This window comes from Rana temporaria, chromosome 13 (genome assembly GCF_905171775.1).
Source record: "Rana temporaria chromosome 13, aRanTem1.1, whole genome shotgun sequence".
In the NCBI taxonomy this organism is placed as follows: Eukaryota; Metazoa; Chordata; class Amphibia; order Anura; family Ranidae; genus Rana; species Rana temporaria.
The window spans coordinates 8,387,955-8,400,922 of NC_053501.1; the positions used below are offsets into that span (position 1 = coordinate 8,387,955).

At 44.3% G+C, this 12,968-nt stretch overlaps 1 protein-coding gene across 1 annotated transcript in view; it reads left to right on the plus strand.

Annotated features, from left to right (window-relative positions):
- LOC120920174 (cholesterol 24-hydroxylase-like) overlaps window positions 1-12,377 on the plus strand; it is a 54,069-nt gene extending 41,692 nt beyond the window's left edge. Inside the window, exons 10-15 of the mRNA XM_040332100.1 lie at window positions 1,160-1,232; window positions 2,597-2,681; window positions 3,924-4,034; window positions 5,503-5,591; window positions 8,651-8,717; window positions 12,179-12,377. Of these exons, the coding sequence (XP_040188034.1) occupies window positions 1,160-1,232; window positions 2,597-2,681; window positions 3,924-4,034; window positions 5,503-5,591; window positions 8,651-8,717; window positions 12,179-12,325 (572 nt within the window). The 3' untranslated portion in view covers window positions 12,326-12,377. The remainder of the gene's footprint in view (window positions 1-1,159; window positions 1,233-2,596; window positions 2,682-3,923; window positions 4,035-5,502; window positions 5,592-8,650; window positions 8,718-12,178) is intronic.
- The last annotated feature ends 591 nt before the right edge of the window (window positions 12,378-12,968 follow it).

The window sequence follows — 12,968 nt, forward strand, 5'->3', positions numbered from 1 at the left end:
GGGTCCCGCACTGTCTCCACCAACTCCAGTTGGAATGCCTCCCACTCCTATCTCTATCTCAGGCTGAGGTTAGAGAATCAAGGTGATTTAGAGTGTTCAGTGTGCTGGGGCATGGCATCCCTTTACATGTGCTCTGGGCTGCCCCTGCTCTATAGGTTTTATGGCATGATAGATTGCATAGGATAAACAGCCCCTGCCCATTCCTGCGCCTAGTCCATCAACAGATGTGATGTATAATGAGATGTAAAGGGGAGGATTTAGTGAAATGACAACACCCATGTGGGGGCACCAGAAATATTTCCGCACCCAGGCGCCTATGACTCTAGGATCGGCCCTGATAATAATGTTCATGTGCGTGTAAAGGTAGGTGTCCCAATACTTTTGATAATATAGTTAGGGTGGCCACATTTCCAAACTGTCATTCAGGGACACACACCCTCTCTCACCTTGCCCAAAAAAAAAAGATCAGGGCGGTGCGGGGATAATGTAGTCTCGAGGTTGATGGGAAATTTGGCGGCGGTTATTTGTCAGGTGAATGTGTCACTTGCCACCAGATGCAGTGCCGCTTGCCACCCATAGCCTGTCACCAGATGCAGTTCTGCTGTCCCTCCCTCTGCATGAGCCACGTGCGTAGAAGGAAAGGAGTGGTGTCACTGTTAAAAGGGGGGATAGGGTTGGGACTTTACATGAGGCATATGATAGAATTACCACAGGCCTCCATCCCTGTAAATAGATAGAAGGGGGGGGGGGGAGGAGTGGTGTCACTATCTGGCGAGTGAAGATCACACCAGTCCCCTGCTGCTTGCCACTGGGTGTCGGAGAAGGAGGAGGTGGATGGGGACGGCAGTGCTGCACTAGGCACAGGCCTCGCTCCCGGTCTAACTGTCTGAGAGTAAATTGTCACTGGTTGCAAGATGCCAGGCAGCGCCGGCCCTAGCAACCAGTTTCGGAAATGTAGTTATTAGTTATTAGGGAGTGGCTGTGTCCTCTATTTCATTCCGGGACATTGTATTGTCCCGGAATGAAGGTGCCCGGGACCCAGGACAGACATGTCAATTGCGGGACAGTCCCGGGCAATGTAGGCACCCTAAATATAGTTTGTCAGGAACGGACCTCCTTTAATGTATTATAATCAGATTTTTGTGCATCTTCCACACAGGCCAAGAGACCACGGCCAACCAGCTGTCCTTCACCGTGATGGAGCTGACCCGACAACCAGAGATAACACAGAGGTGAGTCTGTGGTAAAAAATAAATCATAACAAAAGTATTTAAAATCCCTGATCTTAATGTTTAGAATGCTTTTATAGGGCAAAGGAGGGATCTGGGGTCTTATAGACTAATTAACCACTTGGCACGCGCGCCCTTTTTAATGTCGGCAGAATGATACCGACAGGCAAATATATATATATATATAAACGTCACTTTAAATTTGCCGGCGTGAGCTCCGTGACCGTACCTGCAGACTTTATGTCCGCCGGTGTCACAGAGCTGCATCTGTGGAGATGGACGGCAGCGATCAGTGCCCCCTTCTGTGGGAGACAGACACCGGCGATCGATGGTCTTACTTTAGGAGGCCGATGCTTTGGGTTGCAGGCTCCAGGGAAGAGGCAGGCTGTTGCTTCGGCTCCTGGCCGAACAGGAAGTGGGTCCGATTGGCAGGGAGTCTTAAGACTCCCCGACCAATTGAGTCTCAGGACCAGCTTCCTGATTGGCTGGGAGTACAATTATGAAGATCATAGCGAATATTAATTTGCTATTGTCACACGACTGGGAGGGCTCAGCCCCCCGAGCCCACCTTTATTTAAAGCCTATTAGAGCCACGTGCTAAAAAAAAAAAAAAACACCTGCATGCAGATTAGGGGGCCAGACACATGGATTAGGGGTGGCCGCATTCACACCTGAGCGTAGCGGTTTCGGTCATTTTTTTTCCGGCGTTTTGTCGCGCTTATTAACACGTATTCGTGCGTTTTTATACAGCGTTGTCCGACGTTTTTTGAACTTCGACGTTTTTTATTTTAGCCAATAGGAAAACTGCTCATCTCTTTCATCATTTGTTGCTATGTTTGTAGATTTTTTTTTTATCTTCTTCCTGGGTGAATATTCTATTTCACAGAACAGATTAAAGCAACAAAACGCCCATAGAAACGCTTGTTGTCGCTTGAATCGAGCGTTTCCATTAGTTTCTATGGGAATACAAGCGTTCATAAACGCCCAAATCCGCCCGGCGTTTTGGAGTGGAGATGTGAACCATCTCCATAGAGAATAATGTATTTTTTCCCCTCTAGCGTTTTATAGCTTCAGGCTACAAAGCGCTCAGGTGTGAATACAGCCTAATGGACGGACCGCCACTGCAACTGTCACTTATTTGACAGACTCTCCTGATTATTTGAGTCTCAGATCATCTGATTCTCACAGAATCAAACAATTTGCTCAATTGACGGGCCGTGCCGTATTGGGCGGAGCAGGTGATGTTGTATACATTGAGGATATGGGTCGTAAAGTGGCAAATTTGCGCAATGTTTTGGAAAACTGTTGCCAACTGGGGGGCTCCATCTCGGGTTACTTGATTCTCACAGCATTCTGGTGTTTTTTAGGCTGCGGGAGGAAATAGATGACATCATCGGTTTTAAACGTGAAATCAGCTTTGAAGACATCTCAAACCTCAGCTACACGACACAGGTAGGAGCTTCAGCTGGTACAGGGGACGGGCTCAGGAAATCCATCTCTGCAGATGTCGGCGTGGGATAGATATCAGACTCTCCGCATTCTGAGCTCAGATTTCAAGGATTAGCATATAGGAGGAAGGAGGGCAGGTGGTAAGTTCTGGGTTAATTTTAAATGATGGGCTCAGATAATGTTAAATCTGACCTCTGGCCCTCCCTTCAGTCTTGCACAATTGTACCAAAATATATATACCGTATAAGCCGTGTTTTTCAGCAAATTTTTTTTTTTTTATCCTGCCAGTAAAAGACTTCTGGTACTCAGGTGACAAGGCTCACTCTATGTCTGCCAATGGGATGGTTAAGCGTTAGGGTCGGCATAAAGCGGAGGTCCACACCAAAATGTCACCTCTGCTTTTCGGAACCCCCCTCTGGTGTCACATTTGGTACCTTTCAGGGGGTACAAATGGCTGTATAATACAGGTATTTGCACCCACTTCCGGGCATAGACTCCCGCTGGGGTTACGCTACTCGACACCTCCCACCCCCCCCCCCCACCTTCTGGGAAACGCACAGGTCCCAGAAGACAGGGACCAGTAAGGATGCGCAGTTTTGAACCGGGAAGTGAAGCCGCAACGCTTCAATTCCTGATTCCCTCACCGAGGAGGGTGGCGGGGGCAGCCGAGCGAGCGATCGTGCTGACATCTAACAGCTCGTTCATTTATAACCAGCAGTAACCTTACAACATAACACAGCACTGTAGAATATGTTAGGGATATACAGTATATGCAGAGCTTTTTTTCCTCAGAAAATAGGTGCAGGAACTCAACCACGACCCCGTTCAGATTAACAAACAGTCGGAGGGTCTAAAAGGTGCATTAAATACCAGGATTGCATTACATACAGAGTTCAGGGGGGTTACACACAAAGTGCAGAGCTGTCACCTGTAAACACAGAAACCAGACTTCTGTGTTTACAAGTGATTGTGGTGAGCAGGCACCAAAGGGTCTGAGCCAGAGGTGGTGGAACAGAGTTCCCCCTGAAAAAAAGCCCTGTGTATATGAATATAAAAATTGTGCGACTGTGAAAAGGGGATTAGAGTGGAAGCTCCTCTGGTGCAGAGACTGATAAGATTGGCTCAGCATTCTCTGTACAGCACTGCGGTATATGTCAGAGCTATATAAATGAATATAGTGAGTGTGGTGGAGCAGAGATTGACGCGAACGGTGTGTCTCATATTTTTTTTTTTTTTTTTTTTTAGGTTCTGAAAGAGTCTCTGCGTCTTTACCCACCGGGTCCAGGAACAGCCCGTTACATCAAAAATGATGCCGAGATCGCTGGAATCCGCATTCCAGGTGGAGTGCCGATAGTTGTGAGTATAGCCAGGAACGTTGCAGGAAGAACTCTCTGTGGCTATTGGCAGCTAAATCTCCCCCCCCCCCCCCCCGTCCTGTCCTGTCCTGTCCTGTTTGTAGTGCTGATAAGTAGACATGTGCACTGCCGAAAAATTTGTTCGTTTTCGTTTTTTGTTTTTTTCCGAAAATAAGAAAGAAGATATAATAACCAAGTATTAAATTATAGGTTTTGGAATTTCCTTTCAAATTTGGCTGTTAGTGAAAGTAATGAATACAAATTTATCCGAAGTTTCGAATTATCTGAAATAACGAATGCCGCATCTAAACAAATGGAATGGAACGAAGTAATAATAAATATTTTTTTTATTATTATTATTATTTATTATTAATTTGTTCCGTTTTATTTGTTTAAATACAACATTCATTTTTTTAGATATTTCGTAACTTCGGATAAATTAGTATTCATTACTTTCACTATCTGAAATAATGAATGCCGTATCTAAACAAATGGAACGGAACAAATTAATAATAATTGAAAAAAAAAACGATTTAATATTACTTTGTTCCGTTCCATTTGTTTAGATACGGCATTCATTATTTCAGATAATTCGTAACTTTAGATAAATTCGTATTCATTATGTTCACTAACCGCCAAATTTAAAAGGAAATTCCAAAACCTATAATTTAATAGCTACTATACTATTTAGTATAGTAGTAGTTAAAGTGGTTGTAAAGGTAAAATATTTTTTTCCCTAAATATCTTCCTTTACCTTAGTGCAGTCCTCCTTCACTTACCTCATCCTTCCATTTTGCTTTAAATGTCCTTATTTCTTCTGAGAAATCCTCACTTCCTGTTCTTCTGTCTGTAACTCCACACAGTAATGCCAGGCTTTCTCCCTGGTGTGGAGTGTCGTGCTTGCCCCTCTCCCTTGGACGCTCTCTACGTTGCAAATAGAGAAAGGAGCTGTGCGTTGGTGAGCGTCCTGACTCTCTTGTAGTCCAAGGGAGGGGGCGAGCGTGACACTCCACACCAGGGAGAAAGCCTTGCATTACTGTGTGGAGTTACAGACAGAAGAACAGGAAGTGAGGATTTCTCAGAAGAAATAAGGACATTTAAAAGAAAAATGGAAGGATGAGGTAAGTGAAGGAGGACGGCACTAAGGGAAAGGAAGATATTTAGGAAAAAACACGAATGTTTACAACCCCTTGAACTGTGGAGTTAGGCTTTAATGGCACTGAATGATTACATCATATATGTACATTTTTATTTTACTCTTTCCATTTTATTTTTTTTGCATTAAACCAATCTTCATGCATTTCCTTTAACGCTCTTGCTGCAAGCAGCCAGATTGGGTAGTAATTATGTTTTATTATTTGGTGAAATCACATTTGGGAGTTTTCCTACCTTTTCCCTCTTATTGGGCTCCACAGCCAAGGGGACTTTATTTATGACATCACCACTGACCAAATCTCCCCTCTCTCCAGTTCAACACATATGTGATGGGTCGGATGGAGAAGTTCTTCCCGCATCCCCTTACGTTTGATCCGGAAAGATTCCATACTTCTGCTGCAAAGTGAGTAACGGATAAGCAAGAGATATTTACAGCTGAAGTTTAATCTGATTATATTTTGCCTCCATTCTCATCAACATTCTAATGACAGTTTTATATAGAGTAAAACCTTGGTTTGAGAGTAACTTGGTTTGAGAGCGTTTTGCAAGACAAGCTAAATTTAATACATTTTGCCTTGATATACAAGCGATGTCTTGATATAAGAGTAGCGTCATGTCACAACTGAGTGTAAAAAAAAAGAGAGGCGCCTCTAAGTGTAGCAATATAATTACATTTAAGGAAGGTACAACATTTAGAAACTCACATGGTTGATGATTAAAACAGACACATCTAAGTATGCAGGGATCCGGGGTAAAGCTGTCCACATATTATTATTTAGGTACTTATATAGCGCCGTCAATTTACGCAGCGCTTTACATATACAATGTACATTCACATCAGTCCCTACCCTCAAGGAGCTTACAATCTAAGGTCCCTAACTCACATTCATATACTAGGGCCAATTTATACAGAAGCCAATTAACCTACCAGCATGTCTTTGGAGTGTGGGAGGAAACCGGAATACCCGGAGGAAACCCACGCAGGCACAGGGAGAACATGCAAACTCCAGGCAGGTAGTGTCGTGGTCGGGATTCGAACCAGCAACCCTTTTTACTGCTAGGCGAGAGTGCTAATCACTACACCTAGAGCAGGGATATGCATCTAGCGGCCCTCCAGCTGTTGCAAAACTACAAGTCCCATCATGCCGCTGCCTCTGGGTGTCATGCTTGTGGCTGTCAGTCTTGCTATGCATCATGGGGACTTGTAGTTCTACAACAGATGGAGGTCCTCTAAATTGCATATCCCTGACATAGACCATTCTCCTCACCGCCATTGATGTTGTCCCTTCCACGAGATCAAGCCTCACTTTCAGATCGCTCTTCTGCAGGGTAGTCTTCATGGTCATGATTGCAGACTGATAGCAGTGAGGACGATAATCTATGTGCATCACTTTACCCGAGATCCCTGCATACTTAAATGTGCCTCCTTTAAAGTGGTTGTAAACACTCCCCTGGAAGTTACACCTACAGGTAAGCCCAAGTTAAGGCTTACCTGTAGGTGTTTGCAATATCTCCTAAATCTACATGGTTTAGGAGATATTTGCCAAAAGGTAGACAACGGCGCAGTGAGAATCCCATAGATAAAACTGGCAATGCCGGATTTTACCGCTACTGCGCGGAGTGACGCCTTCGCTGCTCCGGCCAATCACAGCGGCGGAGCGGCGATTCCCGGATGTAACCTTCCGGGTATCTGTGGAGAGATGTCTGCGGCCGGAGGGGGAGACTAGGACGGCTTCGATCTAAGGTAAGTAATGCATAATGAGCTAGTATGCTAGTCATGTACAAATGTTGTACCTTCATTAAATGTAACCATATTGCTACACTTAGAGGCGCCTCTCTTCTCTTTTATACTCTGGAGCTCCTGATGGATTTTGCTTCTAATCCCCTTGTGGAGGCTTCCATTTGTGGAGGGACATTTTATGGTTACACAACCTCTCACATTGCTATAATCTTTTTATATGGACTATAAACTGAAGGACTTATGAATGAATGGTTGTGGAACGAATCATTTGAGTTTCCATTATTTCCTTTGGGAAAATTTGCTTTGATATACAAGTGCTTTGGATAACAAGCATGCTGCAGTGCTGGCAGTGTGCTGTTAAACTTTCTGGGCAACAAGTGACTGACTACTGCAGAGCTGCGCCTGCTTGCAAAAATGTGCAGAGTGCGCTCCTGCACCCCGGTACAAGCAAAGGACCTGGCATTCCCTTCCCTGTCAGGTGTAGCTGCGGAGTAATCTCCGCCCAACAGGCGCTTACGAGTCTCAGTGAGGCGTGACGTCACTGAGAGGCTGGCCAGCAAGTGCATTTAGGAGCATTCTAATTGGTCAGTGCTGTCACATGGGCGGCACCGACCAATCAGAAACTGCCTAGCCCGTCCTGTCTCCGCGAGCAAAGAGGAGAGAAAGCTACAGGGATTTCAAATCCCCAGACCGGTACAGCGGCGATACGAGTTGTCAGGACAACACTGCTCTATGCAATAGGTAGTTTAAACAGATACCAAATGCCACTCTCTTATCTTGGCAAGTGTTAATTGGATCTGAGAAATTTTTAACTGTAGTATAAGATCCTTCAGAGGCAATTAAAGAAGTAACGCATATACATATATAGATACGTGTTACATATATCGATCACAATATCATTGTGAGTCCTAGTGAATGGCCTAATGTTGGGATATGTTTAAACAGGTGATGCATTAGAGATAGCCTTGTGTGTTAAAAAGACATTCTTACCAAGAACTGTCCACAGCACGTCTTTTCTTTGTGTTTTAAGAAGTAGTAGCTAGAGATCTGTTTGGGATTGAGAAGACATAATACAATGTCAAGGTTATGTCACTAAGAGTTAACAAGGTTTTAAATACGCCAGGATGATTTAAATAAGAGCTATGAATATACCTTGTCATATAATGTAAATATTATCTGAACATTCAAGCGTCCTTTATCTCTGATTGTAGAAGCATATCAATTATTTGTTTTAACAAGAATTGTACCTGATTTCAATTGTTGCACTATATCTTTAGTTAATAAATGATATATTTTAAATATTCAGTTGTGTTGCTTGTCCTCAAAATAGCATGGATAAAAGAATTTTAGATATCTTGTATTGTAGGAAAAGTGTATATCTCCCAAAGCACAGATTTACATATTTCCATAAATACAATAATATTTTATAGTTCAGTATAAACATTCTGACGGTATATGTAGGCTCTATGCCGAGATGCATCAATGGTTCTGACAATCTTTCTCTAAAGTATATTTTGTCCAAAAAAAAAGCATTTGAAAAACAACCGCGCAAAATCCGTGTGACATAACAAAATTGCTTATACTCGAGTATATACGGTATGTGACTGAAAAAAAAAATGAAATCCAATAACTGCAAAGGGGTGGACAAAAGACAGTCATACTAGGGAGAAAAGGACTAGATGATGCTGGATGTTTTTAAGCTTGTTGTGTTTCTGTTGCAGGCCCTACTACTGTTACTTCCCCTTTGCTCTGGGTCCGCGCTCCTGTCTGGGTCAGGTGTTTGCTCAGGTACGTCAACTAGAGATGGAGATATTATGGAACGTTTTTTCCTTGTACAGCTCATAAATCACGAGCGCCACGATTCTAGAATTGTGTGATTCTAGACACACAGCGGGTAAAATAAGTATTGAACACTTCACCATTTTTCTAGGTAAATCTATTTCTAAAGGTGCCATTGACATTAAATTGTCCCCACATGTCGGTAACAACCCATGTAATCCATACATACAAAGACACCAAAATAAATACCGTATTTATCGCGGTATAACGCGCTCCCACGTATACCGCGCACCCCTAAAGTTGCCCCCGAAATTCCTGTAAAAAAAATGTTATATGATTTCATTACTTACAGTTTTGGTGTCTTCCCAGCGTCCATCGTCCGGTCCGGCCTCGATGGTGTTCTTCCGGCTTCTCCAGCGCGCGCCTCAAGTCGAGTCCCCGATTCCCGCGCTCAGTTCGAACGCCTCCGCCGACATATACCGAGTGCAGTACACTCGGGTACATTCGGCAAGGCTCGGCGTCGCTCGCGCTCACGCTCTGTGACGTTTATGCGTGAGCACGAGCGAAGCCGAGCCTGGCCGAATGTACCCGAGTGTACTGCACTCGGTATATGTCGGCGCAGGATTTCAAACTGAGCGCGGGAAGCGGCTATCGGCGTATATCGCGCTCCCACGATTTTCCCCTTATTTTAAGGGGAAAATAGTGCGCGATATACGCCGATAAATACGGTAAGTTCAGAAATGAAGTTCTGTGTAATAAAATGGAATGACACAGGGAAAAAGTATTGAACATATGAAGAAAGGGAGGTGCAAAAAGGCATGGAAAGCCAAGACACCAGCTGAAAATCTATCAGTAATTAGAAAGAGAAATCTCACCCCTTGTCAGTGCAAATTAATATCAGCTGGTTCAGTCTCAACCTTCAATTATTTTATTTTTTTATTTTTATGGAATCACTTTTCTGCGTGTTTTTTTCCCCACAAATAGAGATTTCTTTTGGTGGTATTTGATCACCTCTGCGGTTTTTATTTTTTGCGCTATAAACAAAAATAGAGCGACAGTTTTAAAAAAAAAAGCAATATTTTTAACTTTTTGCTATAATAAATATCCCCCAAAAATATATTTAAAAAAATGTTTTTTTCCTCAGTTTAGGCCGATGCGTATTCTTCTACATACTTTTGATAAAACAAAAACGCAATAAGCGTTTGATTGGTTTGCGCAAAAGTTCTAGCCTTTACAACTGTCATTTTTATTTAATTTAATTTTTTACTAGTAATGGCGGTGATCAGCAATTTTTATCCTGACTGCGACATTATGGCGGACACATCGGACACTTTTGACACTATTTTGGGACCATTGTCATTGATACAGCGATCGGTACTATAGAAATGCACTGATTACTGTGAAAATGACACTGGCAGTAAAGGGGTTAACCAGTAGGGGGCGCTGAAGGGGTTAAGTGTGTCCTAGGGATGTGTTCTTACTGTAAGGGGGATTATAGGAAGATGTGATCAGTGTCCTGTCACTAGGAAGAATGGGGAAATGCTTGTTTACATCAGCATTTCACTGGTCTTCCTCTCTGTGAGACAGTCGCGGGTATACCCGCAGACAGAGTCCGCGGGACCCGCGGTCAGACTCAAGGTGCGCCCACAATGTCGCTTCTTAAAGGGGACATGCCTGTACGCCCATATGCCCAGCTGAGCCGTTGTGTTGACGTATATAGTCGTGCGCTGGTCGGCAAGTGGTTAAATTGACACTAAACACACAGGCCCAGATTCAAGAAGCTATTGCGCCCGCGCAACAGCTGTTTTGCTCCCGCGTAGCGAATGCCCCTGATTCAGGAACATCGCTACGCGGACTGCAGCCTAGGATATGACAGACATAAGCCTCCTTATGCCTTCATATCTCAGGCTGCATTCTTGCGTTGGCCGCTAGGGGGCGCGGCCATTGTGATCGGCGTATAGTATGCAAATTGCATACTACCACCGATTCACAAAAGTTGCGCGGGCCCTGCGCACGCAAGGTACGGAGTTTCCGTACGGCGACTTTAGCGCAAGGTTGCTCCTGCTGTAGCAGGGGCAGCCAATGCTAAAGTATAGCCGCCCTTCCCGCTCGTGAAATTTAAATTTCACGTCGTTTACGTAAGTGATTCGTGAATGGCGCTGGACGCCATTCACGTTCACTTAGAAGCAAATGACGTCCTTGCCGCAATGCACGTCGGGAAAGTTTCCCGACGGAGCATGCGCTGTTCGCTCGGCGCGGGAGCGCGCCTAATTTAAATGATTCCCGCCCCCGGCGGGATCATTTACATTAGGCAGCCTTACGCCCGGCTATTTAGCATATCGCCCGCGCAATTTACGGAGCTACTGCTCCGTGAATCGCGGGCATATCAAAATATTTGCGTGGGCGCAGAGCAAAAATCGTTGCCCTTTGCCCACGCAAATATTGCACGGATCTACCTGAATCTGGGCCACACTGTTTAATTGAATTTGCCCCTTCTATTTCTGTATGTGGATTGGATGATGTTGTTAAAGGGGGTTTTCAGATTCCGATAAGCCCCCCCCATATTGAGGTTATGTGGCCTGGTATGAATGGGGGGGGGGGGGGGCGGGTTGTTGCTCTGCAGGTGGAGGGCTTATTGAAATCTGAAAGCCCCCTCTAACAAGGGAGCCCCCAGATCCCGCTCCCCCCCCCCCCGATTTGAAGTATGGGGTACATAGCTCCCTCTGCCCCAAAGTAGCCCCACCTCATATTGAGGGCATGTGGCCTGGTATGGTTGGGGGGGACATGCTCACCACCCCCCCCCTTTTTCCTGATCTGCATGCTTGGATTAAGGCCTGGTCTGGGACCCCCCACGCTGTTTTTTTTTTACATTTTTGTGTTGCCGGCATGGTTTTGTTTACATTTCAGCTGCCAGTGAGGAACCCCCGCGGACAGCTGATGAGTCATCGGTTGTTAAGGATGTGGCAGGTGGCTTTCTGGCCTGCTCCTTGACAACCAGCTATTCTTTACACAGAATTCGAATCAGTCGATAATTTTTTAAACAATCCAATTTTGAATTGTTCCGAAAATGTGGAACTTGTTAGAAAACAAATTAAATAAACAAAATAACGAATTTCAAGGAAATTTTTGTTACTTTTTCATTTGGGATTCGGATACAGTACATCTGAATAACCAAAAATGTGTCCAAATTTACATTCGGACCGAAACGAATTTCACGTCTATTGCACTCCAGCTGCAAAATCCCTAACTGATTTGGGGATATGGACAATAGGGGGAGATGGACAGAAGGGGGAGATAGAGAGCAGCAGGACCAACCAGCTTTATGTTGGAGAATACAGAAAAATAATCTAATAGCGAGTATGAACAGCATGTAATACAACATTTACTGAGAGGTTTTTATGATGTGGGTTTAGTAAAACTTTAATAAATGTCTTTTCTCTCTCCTAATTCTCTCCCTGTTCTTCCTACAGCTGGAGGCCAAAGTGGTGCTGAGCAAGCTGCTGCAGAGGTTCGAGTTTGAATTGGTTCCCGGGCAGTCCTTTGAGATCATGGATACGGGGACGCTGAGACCCCGAGACGGCGTTGTCTGCACTCTGACACCCCGAAAAGTCACATAAAAATTACTAGCTGTAAAGTCATTATACACATTAAAAACAATCTCATTTCTAAGCTCAGCGCCTCATTTTTATGTGATTACAGTGACTTTTCAGAGAACTTTTTCCCACTTACATCAACTTCAGCTCTACGAATGATCTCCAAAATTCACTCTTCGGTTGACTCCACAAGATATTTGCCAAAACTTTTGGTGAAAAATTTAGATTTCTCTTTGGGCAAAAATTCTGAGAAATGCATTGGAGTCAAGGAGTGAAATTTTGCCCAACGCCAAAATGTTGCCTAAGTAAGAGATACATGATTGGGCAAAATGTATTCGTTCTTCCTTCTAGGGAAGGGATCTCCAAACTGTTTAAACCAGGGGTCTCAAACTGGCGGCCCTCCAGCTGTTGCAAAACTATAAGTCCCATCATGCCTGTGGGATTTAAGCTTGTAACTGTCAGCCTTGCAATGCCTCATGGGACTTGTAGTCTCGCAACAGCTGGAGGGCCACAGGTTGAGACCCCTGGTTTAAACAAAGGGACAGTTTACTGTGGTTCAGACTAAGTGCGGAGGGCCATGGCCAATGGGAATAGAAAATGTCACAGCATCCGTGGGAGTAAAAAATATCCCATCTTTGGTGCTAGAGAAATTATTAGTGCCCCATGG